This window comes from Girardinichthys multiradiatus, chromosome 5 (assembly GCF_021462225.1).
Source record: "Girardinichthys multiradiatus isolate DD_20200921_A chromosome 5, DD_fGirMul_XY1, whole genome shotgun sequence".
Lineage (NCBI taxonomy): Eukaryota > Metazoa > Chordata > Actinopteri > Cyprinodontiformes > Goodeidae > Girardinichthys > Girardinichthys multiradiatus.
Window position 1 is genome coordinate 16,491,720 of NC_061798.1, and position 26,495 is coordinate 16,518,214.

At 38.3% G+C, this 26,495-nt stretch overlaps 1 protein-coding gene across 4 annotated transcripts in view; it reads right to left on the reverse strand.

The window, feature by feature from the left end:
- The window catches only part of dlc1 (DLC1 Rho GTPase activating protein), a 107,385-nt gene that overhangs the window by 37,466 nt on the left and 43,424 nt on the right, over positions 1-26,495 (reverse strand). Inside the window, exon 1 of one of the 4 annotated variants that reach the window (XM_047364281.1) lies at positions 24,465-24,691. The exons of the other annotated variants lie outside the window; for them this stretch is intronic. Within the exon in view, the coding sequence (XP_047220237.1) occupies positions 24,465-24,594 (130 nt within the window). The 5' untranslated portion in view covers positions 24,595-24,691. Of the gene's footprint in view, positions 1-24,464; positions 24,692-26,495 lie in introns of those variants that run through there. 4 annotated transcript variants of the gene reach the window in all.

A 26,495-nucleotide genomic window follows, 5' to 3' on the forward strand; every position in this document is an offset into this window, starting at 1 on the left:
GGACTCCCTCAGGAAACAGTTAACTGGGGAACTCCCCAAAAACCTTTCCTTTTTCTCTCTGTTTGCATTCATGCTGCTAACATTGTAGTGTTAAAATAGACACATGAAAGCATCAATAAAGCATGATGTTGGTTGGTCTATTCTTCGGTGGAGATTTCTTTGTCGAAACTGCTGCCCAACATTTAATTTTTCATTTTGACTTTTCAAATGGAAGTTGCTGCTGCTTTGATATGTTTTTAACCAACAGACAGTTGGACAAAAATATGAAATGGATGGCCCTTTCTGTTATCTTTTTTAGATACAAAAGTATTTTTTATTTAAGGTCTTTTTAAATTTTTTTAATACCGGGGTGCCATTAATTGCAGGTGGTGTTGTAAGTTAAAAGTCATGTTGAAGGCTTTGTTTTTTCAGATGTTGACAAGTTACCAGCATAGTTGTTCAGAAAAAGCCTTGTTGAACTCAGTGATTCACTCTCTTGTTAGCAAAAACACGCATATGGTAAATGTTTAATTCTCAGCTCATGTTCAAAAGATGCAACATTTTGTATGATTTTATTAACTCTTAAAAAGCATGAATAGTGAGTCTGAATCTGTCAGCACAAAAATAGAACTTCAGAATAGAAATTCAAATGTCACTATATCCTCAATAATGAGTATTAAAAATATTTGTCATTGATATATTTTACACTGGATTTGTGTTAATTAAAAGGGCTGTACTGAGATTTCCTCATGACTTTCAGGCTGTGTTATGACCATATGTGTTCTTAGAACAACCAGGTTTTATGAACTGATCAGTTTGGAAAAAAAGGATTTTGTTCTGGAGAATCCTCTATAACAGAAAATCAAGGGATAGAAATATAATCTTCTAAAAAAACTCTGGCCTCAGGGTTTAGGTTTTGTCTGCCCTCATGCTATCTTGTGTACTGCTTCTTTGATTCTTGCTGTAGTGGGTGTTGCTCCCCTGAAACATTGAAAAACATCATAGTAAGAGTGTCACAGGTCTGAAATGCCAAACTTAGTCAAGCTGAGGCTTATTCGTGCTCTGTGTTTGCTGAGTGTATTTTCTATATCACAACTGTCTTTAAATTGTGTCCTTCTGTGTTAATGGAGTTGTTTCACTGTTTCTTTGCAACATGGTACCATACGAGGTACCTACTGAATCTTGGACTTTGCATATGCACACCGAAAATACAACATTCATGTCTACAGCTACAAGTTTCTCCAGGAGACTCTTAAAACGTACTTTTTCATCTTTAAAGGATGAAATTCTCACCAAACCCATCTAGGCCATTGTTTCATACATGCAACAATTTCACAAAATTAAAAGTTAGCTGAATAGTATTTCAACACACACACATGGGCAGGGCTCTATAGTATTGCTCATATTTATCTTATTAATCATGCCAAGGGAAAGCAGAGTAGGGGAGGGTTTGCTTTAGGGTGAGAATGAGATGACAGAGGACGGAAGAGCACAACCAGAAGGCATTTTAAGAGTTAAAGAGAACAAGGCAGACACATGTTATGAATAAGAAAAACTGACATTTGAAGTCAAACTTAGTAAACAAGAAGCAACAAACAACTTGAAAGTCCAAGTAATCCTGGTAAAATAAAACGTAGCAAAACCCTTTTAATCTGAAACATTTAAAAGAGTTAGAAAAATGAATTGAAAATTGTTTTCCAACAAACACCAGATGATTATGAACTTTTATTTCACCAAGGCTGGCAACCTCTTGTTACTGTCAGAAGGAAACAATCTGGTTTGATATTTCTACAGGCTCAGAGAGTGGAGGAAGAACTTTTCATTAGCCAAAGAGTTACTATGTGTGCCCACATTTTCCAAGAATTACAAGAGGTAGCGGTCTGCTAGGAAACCAAAATGAATATTTGTGGGGGTGGTTAATGATGCCAACCATATGGTCGTGAAGGGAGGAGTGTTCAGAGCTGCCTCGCAACGCCTGGAAACTTCCAGAGTTCCTGTTCCACACAAAGTGACGTACGATAATTAATCTTTTCATTAACCTGTTTTCCACATTGCTCAGTTTTCGAAACACCCTGGTTTATCAGACAAATAAAAGTAAACCAAAAAGGATGTTGGTGTTTATCTCTCTGTGAGTTTAAAGCACACTAACTTGGAAAAAGGATAAGCTCATGCTTTATGAAATTTGTTTTAGCTGTTTTGTGTGCTAAAAGAGTTCGTTTTGCATATTAGGGCCTCTAGATTTACATATTTTGAAAGTCAAATTGTAAGTAGAGTTTTCTCATTTATGCCTTCCCTATTTTATTGCCAACTGTGTATAACTGTACTATACAAAACATGCACATTATTTTGTTGTGTTTTTATCCCTTAGAATGATGTCCACAAACTTTCTGCCTGTGTCTGTATGTCGGAGCACAGGAACAGCTGAAACTCTAGTTAATAAAGCAGGAGAACAGTTCATTCAATAATTTTTGTCCCAACACAAATAACTGTAACTACATTGTAATTTGTTAGGAGCTAAACTAGTTATATCAAAACAGAGAGTGTGTGTTCAATTTATAGAGCATACAGACCTCTAGTGATTCATTAAAAAAAACAACAAGCAAAAAAATCTAGCTCCTTTCTCTGGACTTAATGAAGACTTTTGTTAATCTGAAATGAAGGAATGCATCGTTATTTCTCTATTCAATGATCAAGAGGTGCTGCTTTCAGTCTCTCCCATTTTCTAAACACTCGCAGATGACCCTGGCCTCTAGCAGCTGTCCCTCCCAGCTGCAGTCAGAGCTGAAGATGTTCACCCCTCCATATCTGTTGCTGCAAGTTTCTATAATCTCTCGATTGGACTTTTTTTTGCCAATCCTAGCCCAGATAAAATAGGATGGTTGGAATGGTGAGACCAAAAAAACAAAACAGCAGTCAGCAGAAGAAAATGCATTAGTAGTTCTAAACATATTTAGTCTTTGGTTTTTATTCAGTGTCTCTGCCACAATGTTATTTCTCTTTCGTACAGCCTCCATTACATATACATGCACATGGCCAATTATGCAAATTAGTTGATAATAATATTCAGTAAGTTCTAGAAGGAGCTCCAACACAACAGTTCCAACAGTACTAGCTTGGCATACCTAATAAAGTGGTTGTGACTGTACTTGGCATTGCTTTTAATGTATTACCGGTTCAGGACTTGGTATCGATACATGCCTATTCCTATATGATCCAGATCGGTATTGGGGATAAAAAAAAACCTGATCTAGACATCGCTTCTTGGTACTGTTTATTTTATTATTCAAACACCACTTTAAAATAAAATACAAAATTGCACCAACGTGCAGCACAACTGTGATTTAAATAAGACTAAGAAAAATAACAAAAGGCAATGAATAATATGAAAAATTTCACCTATTTTAAGATATTTAAAAAGAGTTTTCTGACCATGTTTTCTGCTATTACATCATTTATGAGGTGATGGTTTACTTTTGCAGCTAAAGTCATTAGCAGACCACAAGATCGGCCGATCAGAACGATCAGCCTAATACAGACTTCTAAATGCAAAGAAGAATACATGAAAATTAAGATGTGGAAATTTTTGTTTCATTGCCAGAACTGTAGGTACAGTTTCAATGTTAGCATAAAGCAACAACTGCATCTATTGTAAAGATTCTGATAGCTTAAGTATAGAAAGTGAGTTGTATTTATTTTTCTTAACTTCCATTATTCTGCTCACATTAGTTTGCTAAAATATATTAAATGCTTGTTAGCCTTTATTTTAGAGCTGTTTGCTTTTAGCGTTACTAAAGGTTTTCCAACTGTGGTAAAAGGCTGAAGGAGTGCACCTCAGTCAATTCCATGTTTATACAGGTCCTTCTCAAAAAATTAGCATATTGTGATAAAGTTCATTATTTTCCATAATGTCATGATAAAAATTTAACATTCATATATTTTAGATTCATTGCACACTAACTGAAATATTTCAGGTCTTTTATTGTCTTAATACGGATGATTGTGGCATACAGCTTATGAAAACCCAAAATTCCTATCTCACAAAATTAGCATATTTATAAAAGAAAAGTGTTTTTAATACAAAAAACGTCAACCTTCAAATAATCATGTACAGTTATGCACTCAATACTTGGTCGGGAATCCTTTTGCAGAAATGACTGCTTCAATGCGGCGTGGCATGGAGGCAATCAGCCTGTGGCACTGCTGAGGTCTTATGGAGGCCCAGGATGCTTCGATAGCGGCCTTTAGCTCATCCAGAGTGTTGGGTCTTGAGTCTCTCAACGTTCTCTTCACAATATCCCACAGATTCTTTATGGGGTTCAGGTCAGGAGAGTTGGCAGGCCAATTGAGCACAGTGATACCATGGTCAGTAAACCATTTACCAGTGGTTTTGGCACTGTGAGCAGGTGCCAGGTCATGCTGAAAAATGAAATCTTCATCTCCATAAAGCTTTTCAGCAGATGGAAGCATGAAGTGCTCCAAAATCTCCTGATAGCTAGCTGCATTGACCCTGCCCTTGATAAAACACAGTGGACCAACACCAGCAGCTGACACGGCACCCCAGACCATCATTGACTGTGGGTACTTGACACTGGACTTCTGGCATTTTGGCATTTCCTTCTCCCCAGTCTTCCTCCAGACTCTGGCACCTTGATTTCCGAATGACATGCAGAATTTGCTTTCATCCAAAAAAAGTACTTTGGACCACTGAGCAACAGTCCAGTGCTGCTTCTCTGTAGCCCAGGTCAGGCGCTTCTGCCGCTGTTTCTGGTTCAAAAGTGGCTTGACCTGGGGAATGCGGCACCTGTAGCCCATTTCCTGCACACGCCTGTGCACGGTGGCTCTGGATGTTTCTACTCCAGACTCAGCCCACTGCTTCCGCAAGTCCCCCAAGGTCTGGAATCGGCCCTTCTCCACAATCTTCCTCAGGGTCCGGTCACCTCTTCTCGTTGTGCAGCGTTTTCTGCCACACTTTTTCCTTCCCACAGACTTCCCACTGAGGTGCCTTGATACAGCACTCTGGGAACAGCCTATTTGTTCAGAAATGTCTTTCTGTGTCTTACCCTCTTGCTTGAGGGTGTCAATAGTGGCCTTCTGGACAGCAGTCAGGTCGGCAGTCTTACCCATGATTGGGGTTTTGAGTGATAAACCAGGCTGGAATTTTAAAGGCCTCAGAAATCTTTTGCAGGTGTTTAGAGTTAACTCGTTGATTTAGATGATTAGGTTCATAGCTCGTTTAGAGACCCTTTTAATGATATGCTAATTTTGTGAGATAGGAATTTTGGGTTTTCATGAGCTGTATGCCAAAATCATCCGTATTAAGACAATAAAAGACCTGAAATATTTCAGTTAGTGTGCAATGAATCTACAATATATGAATGTTAAATTTTCATCATGACATTATGGAAAATAATGAACTTTATCACAATATGCTAATATTTTGAGAAGGACCTGTATAGAATGTGAAGGACGTGCACAGGTCCGTGTGTGCACTATTGTTCCAGAAATCTGGCTACCTCAGCTGTAAAGAAAATACAGCTGTGAGGCACGTCTTTTGTGCATCACAAAAATAAAGTGAGTGATCTGTAAGAATGCAGAGTCTGCTGATAGTGTCTGCCACTGTGATGAATTGTTTAGAATAAAAACATTGTTGGCGAAGGCATAGAAAAGCTAGCATTGGTGTAAATTGGTGTACGCCAACTGGGTTTCAGCAGCAGTGAATTATGCAGCTCTGGGCATAAGCTGTGATCTGCAACAGTCTGGAACGAGCCCCATGTCGACGTTTCTGTAAATTTAAGAGTAGCTGAAGGTGTGAGAGGATTAATGTCAGAGTTACAGTAGAGAAAAGAGAAATTATATCAGGGTGAAAAATAAAAGGATTGCATCGTGGCTACATGCCCAGTATTGTTGTTTACTGGGAGTTTCTCATTATATTTGAAATATATTTACTATGAATCTAAAGAGTACAAAAACTGCCTTGAAACTCTAGAAAATAAATCTTTCCCCTCCTCTATTATCTTCCCTGTTTTTGACTTTTGCCTCCAACTTAACAATGTCCACTGAGGCCCAAATTCCAAAATACCAGAAATGCATTTTCTCTCCCTGTGTGCCCTTTGTCAGCAGACAGCACAGGAAGTTGAAGCTTTAGTCTTCTCTGCTCTGAACTGTGACCCCCTTCGAACCCCTGACCTCCTGGGAGCCACGTGATAGACTGTGCAGAAGAGAAGCCTGTCATGACGAACAGAAACCAGGTTCACCTGGGAGACTGTTCCCTGATTCAGAGGCTCCTATGAGCCAAAGAGCACCAAACAGATTTAAATTTCAGACTGGTCTCTGCAAACGTCTAACATCTAAAGTTTCCATGGTCATTTTTCAGAGCTTAGGACGAATTAGAGGGCTACAGATCAAAGAGCAGTATGATAAATGACAGGACAAGTTAAAATATACAGATATTGATTTCTAATTGCCTCTTTATGAAATCCAATCTTTTTTGGATGTCTAGATTCACATTTCTGTGTTAATAGAGCTGTCCAAAATACAACATTTATAGTGTTTTGCAAAAGCATATATTGACCATTTTTATATTTTATTACAATAAACTTCAATATGTTTTATTATGAATTTATGTGTGGTGAAACGCTTACACTGCTCATCACCCTGAGCACGCCTTCACCATGGTAAAACATGGTGTTGGTAGCATCATGCTGCGGGGCACTTTTCTTCATCAGAAATAGGGAAACTGATGGAGATGGATAGAGCTAAATACAGGGCAACGCTGAAGGATTGGGGTTGCCCAACACACTTTTAAAAACTGTATTAAAATGTTCCTTCTACTTCAGCGCTATGTGCCACTTTATGTTGTTCTGTCTCATAAAATCACAATAAAAAGCTTTGGAATTTGTGCTTTAAATTTGTACTTTGAAGTACTACTTTGATTGTTGCATCTAATTTACATTAATACAACAAGTATTTTGAAATCAGTTAGTAATCACTTCAAAAGTGTACCAGACACAGGCACATGTAATTGTTGCATATGTCAGCATTTCAGGAATTTGCCTATTTCCCAAACATTCCTAGCAATGGTCCACTTGAAATAATTGCTCTCCAGCCCTTCCTCAAGTGCTTTTTTTTTCTATTTCAAGTACATCTCACTTCGAGACTGCCAAACACAACAGGAAAGCAGAGAGCAGTCAGTCAGTATTGTCTCATTCCTCATGTGACATCCTTGAGCTACTAATGTCAGGATAGTATTCCCCAGGCAATTGCCTCTAGCATTCAGAAATCACGGAAACACAGAAACTGTTTCTTTTCTTTGTTTTGTGCAAACTAACATTTCTATGTGTGACATATTTTCAAAGAGTCCTCTGAGAGTCAACAATGAGGGGGTTTTATATGATTATGAAGGCTCTTCATTCAGTTTGAAAATCTAAACATGTATCTGTATGCATAGCTAACCCAAATCCAACATGTAGGAATTTAAGGAATCTGATGAACTAGGCTAAATGTAAATAAGCAGACTGAACTCAAGGTAAGCGTGTTGCTGTATAAGGATAGGGATATACCTCTGCAAATATGCACTAGGTGAAGCCTTTTTTGTTAAGTATTTTTTTACTTTAACAATTTTTTTAGTTTTTTTGCATCAGTTCTGCTTTTAAAATCTAACCCATCCTATCCTTATTTAATAACAGAACATATCGATGCCTTATTCTTACTTCCATAACTTCATTTACAAACATAATTAGTTTATTTACTCTGCAAGATGACTTGTTTTAGGGTGGGGATACAGGGAGCCACAGTCAGGACCGTGGCTTGCCCCTCATCCCTCTGCTTCCCATTAGTCCCAGAAGGATGATATCTCAGCTCCTGAGTGTGGAGGAGGACTAATCCCATCCATCTGGAGTTTAGGCAGGAAAGACAGGGCAACCATATTTCTAACTGTCTGGTGTCTGGATTGCATCGCTGACCATCCTCCATTCACTTAGTGCTTTTATTTTCAAAGTGCCGTTGCACAATAAGGGGATTAAAAACATAAAGCAGTGAATCTATAAAAATGTATGAACATTAAATGCTTTATCCTTTAAATCTGATAAAAATTATCAAATTATCTCAAGTTTAATGGAAGGGTTGGTAGCTGTTGCTGATTCAAGCATGTAAGTTTCAGCAGTCATGCTATCAACTCCATTTGGCATAATTAATGGTGTCCTGAATGTTTGTTTGAACCCAAGTTGTAAATTTTGTCATTTGTTCCTGACTGCAAAGGCCTTTCAGGTCCTTTAAAATCAAAGCCACTAAGTCCCTCAAGACATTGGCTATGAACAATACCTGCAGAGTGGAAAAAAGGCATTTAAAGGGTTGCACCAAAGACACAACAAACGAAAAACATCAACATGAACGTCACCTGAGGTCAGAATTTGGAAGAGTGAAAGTGAAACATCATAACAGAAAAACAATCTTTATTATGGTACTAAGGGTGTATTCACACCAGGAAAGTCCTTTGGTCCAATTGTTTGGTCTGGACTAAAAGCGGATTTTATTTTTTTCTTTTGGTTCGCTTTCACATTGCAAACAAAGCCACGTGGATGATGATCATTGCTCCCATTAGACAGAAATGATAGGGCTGGGACAGAGCACAGACCGGGAAATGGAGGAAAACAAATGTGGAAGTCCTGCATACAGCCGCCCTGTTCTGCATATTTGTGCCATTATTACAGCTGCAATATCATTGTGAGGGGAAACGCACCAGAGTTTGTTTGGACGAGACCGAGACCACCTCAAAAAGTGGGTCTGGGTCCGGTTGTTTGGTCCTTGGGTTTGCTTGAGTGTATTCACACCTGCATGAAAGGCCCAGACTAACAAGGAAATTAACTATGATCTGTTTAAAGCGTAGTAAAAGTGGCATGTGTGAATAGACCCTAAATGGTATTGAACAATGTAGTTCCAGTAGTGGCTGACAACCAGGGTGTAACTTACACTCAGAGTTTTTCATCTGTCAAAAAACACTGTGGTCAAGACAGTATTACAGTCACTGCTGGTTCAGAGCAAACAATCAGTCTCCTTCTGGGAGTTTGGGTAATATGAAGTCTGATAAATTGCCCAAAGTATCATGATCAGAAGTCAGCCCACAGGAAAAGAGAGAGAAGAGAAGGACATAGAGGTGGCAGGAATGTGAGATTCCTCAGATTTTAAAACTACTTTTCAAAAATGAAGTTGAGAGTGAGGGCTCAGAAAGCCAGTATTTTCTAACTCATGTTTCACTGTGTTTATATTAAAAGAGCCACTTAAGTGTTTCACATGGCAGCTACATTTGCCTTGTAGAAAGACAGACAAAGAGAGTGAAAGACCCAGCCTGTTTACCCATCATTAGGTGTAAGTGGACACTGTCTGAAAGGCCTAAAGGACATTTTGGAGTATACATACTTGCTACTTTGATTTAATACAAATTGGCTGTAGTATATGATGTTTAAGGTAGCAAAGGGAAAGTGTGTGATCTGCCAGGGCAGTTAGACTAATTAATACTGGACGTGTATAAAGTTCGCTGACCCTGACCTCAGCCACACATGCACAAAACACATTAACTTGTCAAAGTGTCACTTTGCCTACAAGCTAGTGCTAACTGCCCTAGCAGTTCTATTATTCCCAGCTGCAAAGAGCTAAATTAGAGGCTGGCCGGGACATAGAGGGTGACAATGCTCAGCCAGTGGCCTTATATCCACCCATTCATAGTGCCAAAGGGGTTAGCATCCCAGAGTGACCACAAGGTGAAGGGTCACTGCCAACACCTCTAATTCTGGAGGAGAGACGAACACTTATTTGCTGATCGGTCAAAAGAGAGATTATACTTAATCAGTATTAAGGTGTGTGCGGTGATGAGAGCCCAACAATCAGAAAGTGAAAGGGACGTTTTGAAACCATTACTGCAGCATTATATAGGAAATGGCAGCTAACCTTTGATGCATCTATGTGTTTCCATTGCAGTTCAAAGTCTCAAGAAAACTGGGCAAACAAGTCCACCAAGGAAAGAAAATATATAAACATTGTTCTGTTGAGCTGTATGAGGCGCAGTTCTGTGTACAAAAAAAAGAAATAACCCAAAAAAAAAAACAGGAAAAAGATTTTAGAACCTTTCAAAAGTGTACAAACCTCTCTATGGTAGGCGGGTCTTTGTGAAGTAAAACAATTTTTTAATAAATTCCTCAATTCAGTTTTGTAGCATTTAATTGAAGAATTTAGGTTAAAACTAAGTGTTATTTAGAACTGTTCACATGTCCATCCACATTAATGAAATGTGTTTTTCCATCTGGCAAAAAGTAATTTAAGAGCATAATGCTGCCAAACACCATATGTCACTATGAATGGGCTTCATTTGGTGTTGCTCAATGCTGTTTTTTTGTCACGCGTATCTTTTAGAATTGAGGCTAAAAGTTAACTTTTGGTTTCATCAGACCATGACACTTTTTTCCACAAAGTTCTTTGCAGATTTTAGCCAGGCCTAAATGTTTTTGTCATGTACACATTGTTTAATATTTTCTCTAAGTACTGATTACAGCATTTATCGTACCATGTTGCATATTATGATGTTCTTTGGTACTCTTTTCCTGACTGATACTTTTGTACAATGAGATCCTTCCGATCCTTTGACCATGAGTTCAAGAGTAAAAGTGCAGGATTTGAGCACCACTATTTGAAGTAAAGGAAATATATTTGATCTATGGGGAAACTTGTGTAGTTTGAGTTAAATGTTAAAGACAAACTGGATGCACTGTGAACAACATTGATTGATCTATCACAAAGGACTAACATTCTGATCCTGTCATCACATTCAACTGTTTCTTTATCCTCAACTAAATATTTTATTTAGGCTTCTCTTGCAACCTTTTAGGAAATGAAGTACATCTTTTTAGGCAGTATAGTAAATATAGTGAATGTATGGCAGAGCAGGAAGGTGATGTGCTTTAAATTGACCTGGAATCTTAGTGGAATATTAAGAGTAGGTGGAATAACAGTGATCATGTGTTGATGTTTCGATAAACTCTGAGAAACTAACTTTTTTCTGAGTATTGCCAATGACAGCAGGTTTACTGTAAAAGCAATTACTAACATGTTGTTCTGCACATCACCATCCTGTGGCTTTAATTAAGCTTTATGTCCCGTATCCAACAGACACAGGAGGTAAAGAAGCATCCATCATCTATCAGATTTACCTCTTAAGTCACCCAGTTAAGAGTCATTGCCATGACTGTTGGTTTCTTTTCTGCCAACAGTCATAACAAACGGAGATCTCCACCTATCACTGACGATTGCGCGATCAAAAACGTCACCCTAAGGATTAGCCTGTTCTCCAGCAGACCAACTCAGTAAATTAAAAATGGCTGACCCGCTGAGACCGTTTAGAGCTGCTAAAAGCAGCAGACGCGCAGGAAATGATTGCCCACTGGAAAGTAAACAAACAACAGACCATGAGATCAGGAACTCTGAGGAGCAGTTAAGTCCCCAGAGATGACAATGTTTTAATGGGGCTCTAAAACTTGGCTTAAGTACCCATCTGGAATAGATTGTGTCAGAGTGTGCTTGTTTCACAGCTAATGATGAGTGATAGTCGTGCTATCACGCCACCCCTCATCCTTGTAGACTGTGCTTATACCAACACAAATACCGACACACTGCTTGTAAGACAGCACCTTAAAAAGGATTCATACCCCATGACGTTTTTCACATTTCCTCAAGTTACAGCCACACACTTTAATGTATTTTATTGATATTTTATGAGATCGGCTACCACAAAGTAGTGCATGATTGTGAACACTAACTAATTAATGAAGACCAAGGAACAGTAGGGTTAGGTTATAAAACAATATTCCAAGCTTTGAACATCTCACAGAGCACTGTTCACTTTATTATCTGATAATAAAAAGATTCTAGAACAACTGCAATCCTACCAAGGCATCCACCTAAACTGCCTGGATGGGCAAGGAGAGCACTGATCAGAAAAGCAGCCAAAAGACCCTTGAGGAGCTGCAGAGGTCCACTGCAAATGTAGGAAAGTCTGGAAAAGTATCAGTTGTGCAAAAATCTGTCCTTTATGGTAGAGTGTTCATAAGAAAGACATTTTTGAAAAAAAAAACAAACAAAAGAAAACGTAACAAGGCAAATTTTTTTTTTTTTTACTGTATCTATGCTATTATGTTTCTTTTTTCATATGTCATATGTTCATATATCATATATGTTTATTGAGTTTTCTCTTATACAACACAAACATCTCAACATTGCTAAACAACATCTAAACCCTCTCGCATTCAGACGCACACACACACCTTCAACCTGCATTGACCATGTTTGAAAGTATAAATACACACAACTTTCAAGATCGATAAAAAAAAATACTTACAAAAGAAAATAAATTTCAAAATTGAAGATCCATAGAGACAACAGACTCCTTTTTATATATACAACCCAGCTCCAATCTCTAAAATACTAATATATGGTTTCCAGAGATGTACAAAGTCCCGCTGTTTGCCCTTTGCAAGGTAAGTTAATCTATCCAGGCCAAGAGACCCTGCAATTTCCTTCATCCAGAGTCTCAGAGAGGGGGGATCCATTCTCTTCCAGCACAGTGCAATAGCTCTCCTAGCTTGAAGAAGTCCAGTCTACTAAATTTGTGTCAGAGTCTGTGTGTGTGTGTGTGTGTGTGTTTGGTGTACTTGTCTACATAACCATTCAGTGTTCCAGTTGGTGCTGGAGATCTCAGGTGCGTTGGATGACAGGTGTCTCCTATCTGCTGATTGCTTGGAGGAGTACTTAAGCGGGAGGCTGCCAGCACTTCGATGCCAGAGTGTTTGCCTTAGTGGTAACAAGCTCAGCCTCTACTGATCTTTTGCTTCATTTTTTAACTTCAAGTAACTTTGTACTTTGTTCCCACGCAGGTTTTTACCTGAGGCTTTTTTTACCTTGCTGAGTTCCGACTTTGTTCCAGAGTTTCTCTGAGCATCTGGATTATCAACTACTGAGTTAAGGATCTATCTTCCTGTGGATTTCTCACAATACCGTCTGTACCTTTCGGACACGGACCAAGCTGGCGGCTTCCCATTTCCTCCAACTCCAGGACCCAGGCATCAGCATACCCTGTCCCTTCTTCCACCTCAAACATTGGCACCTGAGTTCCATTTGGCTGGCACCAAGATCACAAGAAAGAAGACAACTGAACGATCTTCCTTCGCAAGTTAAGATACTGAATCTCTCTACCCCTGGTGGTTCAAGCTACAACAATTTAGTAAGCCATTTCTCAGATCTAAGTAATCAGTTACTTCATATCATTAATTTGTTCACCAGTTCATTCTTCTTCCTTCCCGTGCAGTTGGTGTTTCCAGTCCTCATCCCAGATTACTTTGCTGACAATAAAATCCATAAAACTTTCTCTTCTGAGTGTTCTCTGTATGTGGGTCAGATCTATACCGAAAATGACAATTTGTCCGCTTCTCTGATTGTTTGAATTCTATTGGGTAGATTCCAAGTACACAAAGTTGAACTTTTAAAATGATTTTTACAATAAACAGTTCAGACAGACATTTGATAACATCCTTCCAGAATTCCTGTATTTTAGGACATTCCCATAGACAGTGAAGTAGAATTAAGCATTTAGTGCTGTCTGAGCTACCCTGTTGGCAGTCAAGACGTCTCGGAGTTCCTCTGGTCCTTGGTCCCCAGAAGCGATCACACACTATCTAACTCTGACTCTTAAAGGAACAACTCTCAAACAGTTTCTAACTTTTAGATCCTTTAATCTAAATGAAGGCAGAGGAATGATTACAGAGATCAGCGCTGAGGCTCCCGTCTCGGACCGTCGCCGTCTGTTAGAGGATGACGAAGAGCCCCGATAGAAGGTCACATGTAGTTTTATATCTGGCAATCCAATGCAATGGATGTGCACTCCCTCTGTGATTATCAGTAGACTATGTGTCACCATTGTGGTGTCTATCTGTTAGATTGTGTAATAGCGGGTGTCCATCCCTAATCTAAGTGTGTCGTGGCTTTGTAATCAAACCAGTTATACTGGCTGCTTGACTATTAAACCCAGTGCCCCAGCCTCAGGTCATTCATGACAACCCTTGGGCCATTGATCCTTGTAATGTGTGTCTATGAGCATTCTTATCCTATTCTAACAACAGGGAGACATTAGAACTTATGTTTTATATCACTATGGTATAAATGGAAAAACCAGCTATGAATAATATTAATAAAGGTTATTCCTAACAGTGCAAATATCTGGAATATCGTTGGACATACAGTGGAGCCTGAAAGGTTTTATATATGTTGTCATGAGCCATTTATATTGCAGAAGTTTAAAATGTGTATTGTTTGTTTTTGTGCTTTTAAACAAGCCTGGTTCCAATCCCCTTCATCTACATCTTCTTGGATATCCCTGCTCCAAGCATCTAGCTTATCCACCATCGAGTCATTAGAGTTGAGCATAAATTAGCTATTGAACACAGAAAGAAACCCTTTTCTTTTGAATTCCCGTTTTTGTTAACGGTGCAATGTCAACAATTCATTTCAGTTTTGATAACATATAGTTTTTTAGTTGTAAATATTTAAAAAAGTGTTTTTGGGTTATTCGATATTTTTTAACTGATCAAAAGTGAGCAACACACCATCTGTATGTAGATCTTTAACTTTCTGAATGCCTTTAACCTTCCATATTTTAAATCTATCATTTTACCAGGAGTAAATTTATCATTACCCCAAATAAGGGTAAATTGTGAGAATGCTATGTGCTGCATGCCAAGTTATATTTGTGTTTTTCAAAAAGGGGTTCTCTGTTTTCTTTTTTAGTGTCTTAAAATCTGAAGAATATAGGAAAGTTTTTAAGGGAAGATTTGGAACAGATTGCTGCTCAATGTCTACCCAGGCTGGGGGTATAGTTGGGCGGAAATAATGAGTAGCTGATGTTAGCTGCGCAGCCATGTAATACCATCTGAGATGAGGAGCTTAAAGTCCACCTCTTTCATAGGGCCGATATAATAACCTAAAGCGGAGTCTTGCCTTCCCATTGCTCCAAATAAATTGATTAAATAGTTTGTTCAAACTGTCATAAAATTAAGCTGGCAGTGGCAGTGGAAGTGTTTGGAAATAATATTAAAATTTTGGTAAGATTGTCATTTTTAGGATATTTATCCGACCTATCATAGATATAGGCAGATTTGACCATCGGTTTAGCAATCGATTTAGCGATAATTTGCTGCACTTATATCATTGAGGTTTGGGGTAATCTTAATGCCTTGATATTTAAAACCTTCTGTGGTTGTTTTAAATGGGGTAACCACACTAGGAAATCTTCTTTCCTCCTCATTAAGAAACATTATTTGATTTAGCATTATTAATTTTATACCCAGAGAATTCTCCAAATTTTTCTATTAACGTTACCAAGTTGGGGATACTTCACATTAAGCTTTTTGCCACTTTCTCCGCTGTTAATTTATCATATCTGGTTCTTAGAATAGTGAAATTATGTAGTTTTGTGGGTTCATTGCTTTGGTAAAATTCTGTTTCATTGGATTTAATTTGTCTTTCTAATGTTTTTAATTCTTGATTATATTGTTTATTTTTGTTACTGCTGTAACTTATAATTTCCCCTCTTATATAAGCTTTAAATGCTTCCCACCTAATACAAGCTGTGGTTTTGTCTTTATTTATTTATTTCAAATAAGTAAGTCTGTGGAAAAGAGAAAGTTATCAATACACGAATGACATAGATGCAAACCTGAATAACATGAAAATTCCCTCCTAGGGTTACCAGATCCCCAAAAAACCCAATGTGGGACAACAAGAAGGCTTATGAGGGACATTGTGGGACACATAACCATTAATTTTAATTTAACACAGATCTCACATTACACTAATCAATCTTTGCTTTGCCTGTTAGTGCACAGCAATGAATTAGTGACATTTAAGTTTGCAAAAAAAAACTTTTTTCAAACTTTTTTTAAGGTTTAACGAAACTGTTTAAAAAATTTTTCTATATTTATCAGAAAAATCTTCACAAGCGTTTAAAGTTTAACACTGGTAATCTCGGCTACTGTTACCTTGTCTGTCTGGCTGTCGCTTCTGGGTTTAAGTAAAAATGAGCCCATATAACAGCAGGTTGATCATGACGTGGGACGCTGCTGCTGCGTATTTTGATTTATAGCTGATACAGCTCTGTGATGATGACTGCAGCTCTGCTTTCTTTACATTTCAGAAAAGCTCCAGTCGAATAGCTTTTTGACTATCAGAATGTGACCCAGTCAAATGCAGGACATTGTTTCTTTATGTTAATCATTCTCATAAAATCTAAATACAACTGTTACAAGGGGTGTGGAGACTTTGGCCAACCACTGTAAATGAACAGAACAAACACTAACTATCAGGAACTATTCAGAACTGTAGAAACATGTTTAAATGTGATAATATTATTGTGTGCTGCCCCTATGAAGATAATCATCTGTACCTTGGATCTCACCATCTCTTCTCAGTCTCCTTTTGCACACCCAAACAATCTGAAAACAGCTTAAATGTGCACACAAGTGCTCACTCATTTCTGACACTGTAAAACATATACTCATAATTTTCTTCATGCATATTTGCTCTTAGTTTATTTAACACATTCCATCATCATGAGCAGATACATTTATAAGACCACAAATATTAGTGAGGGCTGCTGAAAACTCAACATTTTCAGACTTTTTTCCCGAGAGGTGACCTCTATTCCTACTGTGTATTTAATTTCCTGGAAAAAACACAGCCCTAAGTAATCACCAAGACACAAACTAGTCACATATTTGTATCCTTTTCACACAGTTTGCTTTTGTTTTTAGACATTCAGCACAACATGTTTTTGCTAATCTCTTTAACTCCCTGCCTCATGTGCTTCATCCCCCTGGGTCACTTTGTCGACAACACATGACTTTCCTCTAATAAAGCATCCCTGCAGTATTGACTAAAGCTGGAGATGCAGCTTTTCCACAGTGATTCGGGTTTATTAAGACAGCTCTGTCTCTGACAACAAAGCAGCACTGCTCCACATAGCTCTCATACGTTTCTGCTGACGAATGAAGCAAGGGCCTACGAGTGGATTGGTCTAAAAAAGTGCAGCATGAAATGAGTGCTGTGGCACAAGGGAAATCCATAATTTGCCCAAATATTTGGGAACTGCATTCCTGGAATGATAAATCAGGAGCACTTCAAGAACCTACACTTCATCAGCGCATAATGTTAGTCAACTCTTACAATAAAGACAGTCCTTGTTCTAGTTGGGTTTTTATTCTGCTGTTTGGGTCGCTGAGCAAGTCAAATGAGGGGGACTGAAGAAGTAAAGCAAGCACAATGAATGGAACAAGAGAAAGTCAAGAGGGCTACTTCTGCTGAAAAAGTGGCCAACATCCTTTCTTAGTTAGAGAAGAAATAATAAAAAAAGGACTCTTAAAGTTTGTTCATGAAAAACAGACTAAAACTCCAGCTACATGCTGATTTTTATACATTTAACTTAATAATTATTAAGCAATATATATTCTTATGTGTGAGTTGTCTCTTTGTAAAAACTAAAAGATCCGGTTCATATGGATTTGGTTCTTCAACGTAGACACTGATCAATAAAAAAACAAATGGATCCTTTAGGGCATGAGGAAAAAACCAACTCTCTGCTTTAACAAGAGAAAGTGCAGAAAGACAGGAGAGGGAGCACTGTACAGCAAGCAAAGCAAACAAGTTTGGCTCAAGCCTGTTGGAGTCACTGAGTTTAGCAAAACATTCCTGAGTCTTTGAAACAAGTGGCCTTGTGAGAGACAGAAGAGGGCTTTAAATCAGGTAACAGGAGCAGAGCTGAAGGACTCTAACTCAGTCATAAATATCTCAAGATTTTTACCTGCAAAGGTAAGTTAAATGACTACTAGTTAACTTGTACATTTAGGTTAAAAGGTGTACTGCATTAAGGTGATAATTAATGAGGGATAACATGCCACTAAAAGCTGTAAAAGTGTCTTGTGAAACAGGTCATAAAAGGTCAAGATTGTATTTGAACATCAAGTGTTCAGGTAACATAAAGTGCAGGTGATGCACCAGTCATGCAGCAATTTTGCAAATTTTTCCTCTATCAGATCTGTTCAGTGACTCCTACTCTAATTTCATTTTTCTTATTTAAGGCATATATGGGAACAGTTTTATAGTCTCCTATTTTTGTTCCATTAGATGCAGCTTCTATCAAGGAACTTCAGAACATCTGCAGCTCTTTGCAAGAAAATCAAATTCGGCCAAAATTTGAAATGAGTCATTCTGCTTTAAAGAATGCAAGAAATTGGTGTTGGCAAAAAATAGCCTCAAAAATGCATCTCCATAGAATCCAGTGGATGAGACAGTAACATGATGGGTAAGTTTTAGAAAATGTAGAAAATTCAGCTAAAGATTAGACTGCTGTAATAAGAATGATAGTAGAGACAAAAAGAGAATGAGCTGGTGAATAAATATTATTAAAGAGAGAGAAAGACTTAAGCAGATAACAAGAAAGCTGTAGATACCACACCAATGATGCTAATTTTTAATCCTTTTGAGCTTTCATCCTCTGCCTGTTATATCCTTAATTATACCAGGAAAAAACAGATGGTACGGTTAAATGGCCGGAGCAATGTTTAAAAAGCAAATGCAGTATAACTGATCTGGATCAGTGTAGATACGTCTTCAGAAGCCATCATAGCATAGATAAAAGCACAGAAATAGTGATTTAAAGTGTCTTTTCAGCCGTTCAAACACAACACACTTCACTTATGAGACACACAAGGGCTTCAATAAAATCAATGACGCAAACTTAGTCGAATGATAGGAAAACGATGCTGCTGACCTACTTTTTCAAAACCTCATGACTAGAATGTGATGCAGGCACAGTGGAAGAGACAGTGGAGCAGTTGGTAAAATAATAAAGAAGTGTACTATATTTAGACAAACTCGACCTAAATGTCAAAGCATCCTGAAACATGACCTTACAACAGGGGAGCTGGGGCCTTGCAGAAACATCACAAGCTTTTCTGAAGAGTGAGTCACGTAAAGGGCTCAGAGGGACAACAGAAGATTGAGCACCAATCTAAACCATCATTGAAGTATGAGGTAACACTGCTTATCTAATTACAGTGACAACCAATGGTACAAAACAGGCTAACATGCGGTTGTAGAAGCTGATATGCTTTAAAAAAGAAAAAGATGCAGCATGAGAACCTGACTGATTTTAACAAGAGCCAAATGTAATGGCAAAGCATCTGCAAAACAACAAGTCATCTGGAATATATATGCTGTGGTTTTAGCTGGAGTGGTTTTAAAAAGCAGAAATTCCCTTTGGAACAGGCCCCATTCTGACAAGCAGCTTGACTAATTTCTACCTAATTTCTGCTTCTCCGAGTGTAAACAGATTACATACAGTCATCCTGGGCATGAATACCATATTCATTTTCGACTTTTAATGATGCATTTTACTTTTTATTTGTTCCAAAAACAGTTTTGATGTGTGTTTTGAAATATTACCCAGTGTCCAGGTTTCAACAATCTAGCTGCTGAGTTGAGGTTGAAGAATTTGGAGGTAGTCCTTCAATGCCCCACCAGTACTGAAGCAGAACATCAGCATAATGCCTCCACCTCCTTGCTTAACATGTGTTCTTAGGTTGAGAGGGTTATCTTGACTCCTCCAAGCATACTTCTTGTCATTGTGGCCAAAAAGGGGCAACAATTCAAACAAATCCCCAAGTCCCCAAGACGATTGTATGTAAACCTTTTTACTGCACTACTGTAACTATTGCAAGATAGTAATACAACAGTTGTGCTTTAATTTTGTTTGTATTTGCACGTAAAATGATCACTCACAGGCAAAAAAAATATTTTCTTGTCCTTAATAAAGGTGGAAAAGTAATCCACTGATCCTTGCCTTGCCTTCTAACATTTCTAGTACCAGCAGTATTTCATGATAGGCTTTCTTCTCTAGTCAAACTAAAGCAGTTATCCAACTCTAAAGTCTTGTTGTGAAATTATGTTCCTTCAGCTAATTTGTCACATAGTTGCTTGCTGTGTTTTCCTTTCATTAAGACCTCTGCCGGTGTGCCCCTTCTGACTTCGTCTTTTGGCCTCCTTCAACCGTGAAATGACCCTGCTGGGTCCCTGTATAGTCTTACAAGGCTCCAATAGACCCATAACATCTGTTGGGTTAACAGTAGCAGGGTGTGGGCAGACTGGAACATCTCCACAGGCCTCCCCCTGACCTACACACAAAAGGCTTGGTTGCCCCTTAACAATTAGGCATTCATACACAAGAGGTCATTGGTCCTCAAGTATGCTTAAGCAAAAAGCATTTATGACACTGAATCTCTCCCTGTGTAGATTACCTTCAGCAGTGTTTCGTCAAAGTGAATTGAAAACTACCTCTTTCTTTAAGCTCTTTGTTTAGAGAAGTATTTAGTTTTGATGTGTCAGACTGTTCGATATCAACACACTGCCAGTGTAATCCACAGGATGTTGGTTGAGTGAAGACAAGTTGTGACTTGTGTTGTCTTGTTATTAGGTTAAAAGGAACTACTTGTTCCTAAAAACATGCTGAAAACATTTTCCTATTTTTCTGACTCTGGCAAAATAAAAGGACAGCCAGCTGAAAATGTTTATTATCTACCTAAAATGAATTGATGATTTCTGGTTACTATTGCCACAGCTTCAAGAATTGCTTCATGCACAACCACAGTGTCATTTTCTTCTTCAGGAAATTTTTGGCAGATGGAGAAATGGATGGCCTTTAATGATATAAGAAGGATGGTGAACAGCTTTTTGTGAAGGAGTGACTGCCTTGCCGACTGCTTAAATGGCAGCCCAGATGGCTGAGGTGGCAGAGTGAGGCTGCTCAAAATGAGGTGTGCTTAGAGTGGGTTGCTGGGCGGTAGAGTTGCTCTACACGGAATTTCTAAAACATTACTTTCCGCTGGTAATATTCATCATTTTGATAACTGGATTGATTATTTACAGCTGCAAATACACATTCAGTATGTACACCTACAAGTCTGAGACAGACCTCTTGTTCTGGACAATCTTGAAAAGCAATGCCCTTGAATCCAGACTCAGTTTCCTGTTCTTAGCTGAAATCAACAAGATGATTTCATCTAAACAACTGACACTCACTGGATATTTTGTCTTTTCCAGACAATTCTCCACAGATCTGAGTGAGAGATGAGTGTAAATCCAAGTAGATCAGCATTTTCTGAAAAACTCAGAGCAGTTTGTCTGGCACCATATTCAAATTCACCTTTCTTCACCATTCTGGTACTTGGTTTGCACCTAACAAGTTGTCTTCAAGCCTAGGTGCACCAAGCTGCAGCCATGCGCTGCATGAGTTGTTATTTGTGTGAAAAAGCAATTATACAAGTAAGCCTTTATGAAATAATAATAAAATACTTATTGTTGTTGTAACAATATTAGCCTGCAAACACTGAGATACAATAATGAAAATACATACATTTCTTAGGCAGGAGACTGTTACACAATGTTCAGGTCGCAAAAGTGGTTTTAGTGCATGCTGAGCGCCAATTGGGGGGGTGGGGGTGAGGGGGTGAGGGGGTGCTTTGTCAGCACAAGTGGCATGGAGGGCATATTAAACTGAGTGGTGCTGACGTAATTCAGCAAGCCGTTTCTGAACACTCTGTACTTAGTGTTGCTGCGTTTGAATATTCAAAACTACCCATCTGTCTTTTTCCTCCTGACACTCAAATGGATCACACCTCTTCATTAAAAACAAACACTCTGTCCTGTACCAACAAACATCTATAGTATGCTTCAGCTATGAGGGCTGACTAGTGTGGATCAGCCCTAATTCTTTGTTTAATATAGCCATGTAAGCTATTGTTAAGCAGTGTAAACTGACAATTGCAGACTGTTTTAAAAGTGTTGATGTATGGTAAGCAGAAATACTTCCCATTTGAACAAAAGATGTGGATGTAAATATTACTTCGCACTGCAATGTAGGTACTCATTAGGATCTCTCTGGAAGGACACACCCTTACCCTATAGGAAACATGTCTGTAAAACATGTAGAGGAAGTTGTGGTATCTAAGAATTATGTTCATGTCTTTCCGCTGCCTAAATAGACTACGTACTAAAAAGAGGCTGAATGAACACAATGGTATGGTGAATCAGTCATCTTTATAATGACACCTTTAGGTGCACAAAACTGGTGTGAAAACTGGGACTTGTCAGTGCACATACTCAGAGTTCTTCAGAGCATATTTCTCTCTTTGGCTGTAAACATGCTTTAGTTTATGATGTGATCGTAGGGGTGACATGGCCGAGGAAAAGAAACATAGCTATTAAATTTCAGGATGAGTCAAGCTGCACAGAACTAACATAAAGTCATTGAGAAAGGCTGCTCATGTTTCCTAATGAATCCCAAAACAAAGTCAGAGGCCAGTTTAGGTATATACAAGTGGTGTTCATTCATAATGTGCAGATTACAAGATGACTGATTCAAGAGTAGCTTGATTATGATTCACATGAAAAATATTTTCCATATTGAAGGTTTTCAGTGATTGAGATGATTGCTCAAACTGTCATATTTATTTTGCAAAATGCTGACTTTTTCTGTTGTATTTCCACTTTTCCACAGCCAAACTATGTTTCTGGTGGAAAAAAAGTGTACAGATTTTCAAAGTGAACAAAAAAAAAAAAAAAACAGGCTTAGTGAAGCTATTTGTACTTAAACTGACATTTTCTGATGCTGATAATGCTTGTGGTAAGTGGTAAGGTTAAGAGGATTTCTACATCTTTTGGGACTTAATTATGATGCCATTATACCTAACGAACGTGCTGAAAAGATGAAGTAATGAAAAAAATAGTTTACAGGTATGTTAAAAATAAATTTCACTATTTCACATCTTTGTAACTTTTGGACTGACTTTTTGAGTCAAAATGGCAAAAAAAAATGCCACTGGACATTTTGTACCAATCATGGGTCAATTTGTACCTGCCAGAGGATTTTTCTGATCTGATAATTTTAAGTAACTTTTTTATAATATGTTGATATTGTGTGTATTGTGTGTAATATGTGTATATTATGTTGAAAACCTTAACATTTAATAGTAAGAGGTCAATTAGTGTATTTTCTGGTTTGATCAGGGGTCATTTCTGTTATGTTCATAGTCAACTGGCTAAAATAAGAATCACAACCAAAATAAATGGAAGCAGGGTGTAATAACAAGTCTTCAGAATAAGAACAAAAATTTTATTATATATGAAGTTGGAGCATTATGATGACTATTTATCTTGATAATTAATTCTAGTACCTAACTTCAACGAAAAACAAACTGATATGCACTGGTTTTAGCTCACTGGAACAAAATGGTTGTTTACAACTAAGAAATGGAAATAGGAAGGGACCAAATGGCAACTTGTGGATATAAAATGGAGGCACCAATTGGCAAAGAAGCGAATGGAGTTGTAATTGTTGACGCAAAAAGTCTATCCGACTGCTGTTTTTTGTCAGGGGCTGAAACGTCTTGGAATCCCACCTTCAGACTATCCTAAACTGGGCTTCTACCTGAATATTTAGCTAACACCGATTTCTATATCCTTCCTATGTGGTCAGACCAACAGATTTACAAACACATGACAAGGAGTGTATGAAATACATCCACAGGCTTAAAAGGAACAGTACAATTAGATCTTGGAATTACATGCTTAATTTCTTACCTTGTTTAACTAAGACGAGGGGCTTTTCAGCATCCTCCAGAAACTTCCTAGTGAAAGCATTTGAATAGATTTTTCTGACCTGCTTTAACTAACTTTAAAAGGGTACCACCTTTGCTGCAGGGCGTTTCCTTCTGGATTCATTAGGAAACTGAAAATACGCCTACAATCACTCATGCTTAAATGGAGGATGATGAGATTTAATAGTTAAACTTGTGCCATCTGTCACCCCAAAGAACAATCACACCTCTCTTCATAATTCTCTGAAAGTGCCTGATGTGTTTGATCTCTGCCATCTGGAGCAAACATAAAAAAGCATTTCTGTAGCTAACTCTGTCCTCCAGCTGCTGCTCCTATGTGATATATTATTAAGAGGTACGCTAACCAGAGAGTTGGGTACTCTGGTCTAATGGATATCTATCTGGATCATAAGTTAAACATGGGCTAAACCACACCAAAAGCATCTGTACAAAGGCAGTGACACAGAAATAAACTCTTGAAATGAATTACAAAACTAAAATAAGCCTGGAAACATCTTTAGATTCCACACCCATCTATTAAAAAGGACAAATCAGTAGATCTACTGATCCTGTTATTTCTCACTATGACAATGCAGTTTTACCACACAGCTGATGCTTTAAATACTGAATAATGTGTATGCACTGAAATAATAATACATATACAGATAATTTCAGAAAAAGAAAGGAAAGAAACCAGACACACCAAACAAACACATGCACTTACACCTGAGCCCATCTTCTTACCTGCAAGTCCACTTTCTCGGACAGGCTTGCTGAGCATATCTAAAGCTTTTGTGGTGGAGTACCTGATGTGGTCGCTAAATGACCTTTGCAGCAGCAGCAGCCTCATAGATCGAGACATACCGATGAACATCCGCCCTAAGCGCACCTACTCCTTCCCACACCTGTTCCTGATCAGGTTGATATTCTATGACAGATCCACCTTGCTCTGCTGCTACACCTTTCCAGCCTTGATATATATTAGCTATCATATACCTTTCTGTATTATCTCCACCTATCTGGCTCTGTAGTGAGCTTTTATTAGCGTCCTTCTCTGCCTGGTCTGTGCTCTGTTGGATTCCAAACTGTACTCTCCCGTCTGCTGCTGCAAGCATCAGTGCGGTAACTGCTGGGACACATCCAGTCAGTGCTGCAATGTTCTCATATTCTATTCTGCCAGTATGTGTGTCTGGGAGAGTGTGTAAGTATATGTGTGTGGAAGTGGAAGTGCTTTTTAATAGAAGCTCTAGTGCTCTCTGTGAATATCTGAGTAGTTCACAGTCATGACTGGCATTTTATCGCAACTCTCGCTCTCACTCTCCTGTTTTTTTACTTTCTTCTTCATCACATTCATCTTCACACACTCTATGCTTGCCTGCCCTACCTTCTCTTGACACAGGTACATCAAAGCCAGTTATATAAGCCAATTCCATGGCGGTCTGCTTGTTGTTAAGTTCCCCCTGTCCAGATCAATTTGGACTAAAAGACAAGTCAAACCAATCAAAGACAAGAAAAGAAGGTAAAGAAGGACACTTGAAACTACTCAGGCAGGACAGAAGTGTAGAACTTAAGAACAGGATTCTGACGTATGAAGAAATTTACTAAATAACTAAAAATATGGAGTTTCAGCTACTGTATATGGCAACTCAAGGGCACTAATCTACACCATCCCATGTACATTAAATACATTCTGAGTGGAACATGCATGCTCACCCACAAACAGCCATGAACATAAGCTCAAGTGGTAATAGTTGTTCAGAAAACCAACTGTGATGTAACCATTATGTAACAAAAACATTTAAGCTACTAAGAACAACAAAATCTACACAATAGAATCCATTACTGGTGCGGAGTAGATCGGATAATGCTGATTTAGCCTCTATTAGGCAAGCCTGGCTCTCTGGGGTCTGTGAAAAAGCCGTTGCCACTGAATGATTCAACAACAACCAGAAACCTCAGAGAACCTCCACTAACCTTCCAGAGGTTTTATGATTACGGTGTCTGCATACTGCAGTCGCTCCTCTCCTTCTTTCTTGACGGTGACTGATATTTTGTCCCAACTGCAGTTTCTGCAAGTCATCCTGAACATCCTGCTAAAACATTGGTTAACGTGGTGATTTTTATTTTGGTTTGTTTTCTGGAAAGCATTAACTATAGTGCACACTTCTTGTTCCTAAAGATATGTCTTACTCAACACATACAGTTACAGTCGTCAGTACACTCAGGTCTTGCTACTGCTGACATGGTTTTCATGAGAAGCAGTTTACTGAAGGGTGAAGCTGATAGCATGTTTAATTGTTGTTTACGTGACTGTTCTACCAAAATAAATTCAGCATGCAGAGCAGGTCCCATGGCTCTGTAACCCCAGAAGGATGCTGCAGCCAAAACAGTCTCTCTCTCTCACATTGAATCTCATTATAAAGAGCTTACAGATGAAATCAAATACTTACATACACTCTATTAAAAGAAACAAAACCTTTTGCCTCTGAGTCAATCAAACCAGACTAGATAATTTCTGTTTTAGGTCAGTGCACCAAAAGTATTTCTAATTGCCAGAAGCCAGAAAAATTATATAATTTTGTTAGATTGTCATTATTTGTTTTATTTTTATTATTATTATTATAAGATTAGCACACCTTAAAGTATTTGGGAAGCCCAGGTGATGTCATGGCTATTTAAGCTTCTGAATAACTCATATTGAAGTTAAATGGAGGCACACATGTGGATGCAGTTTAAAGCAAAATCTCTAAAATGTTGTTTCCTTTTGTGGCATCA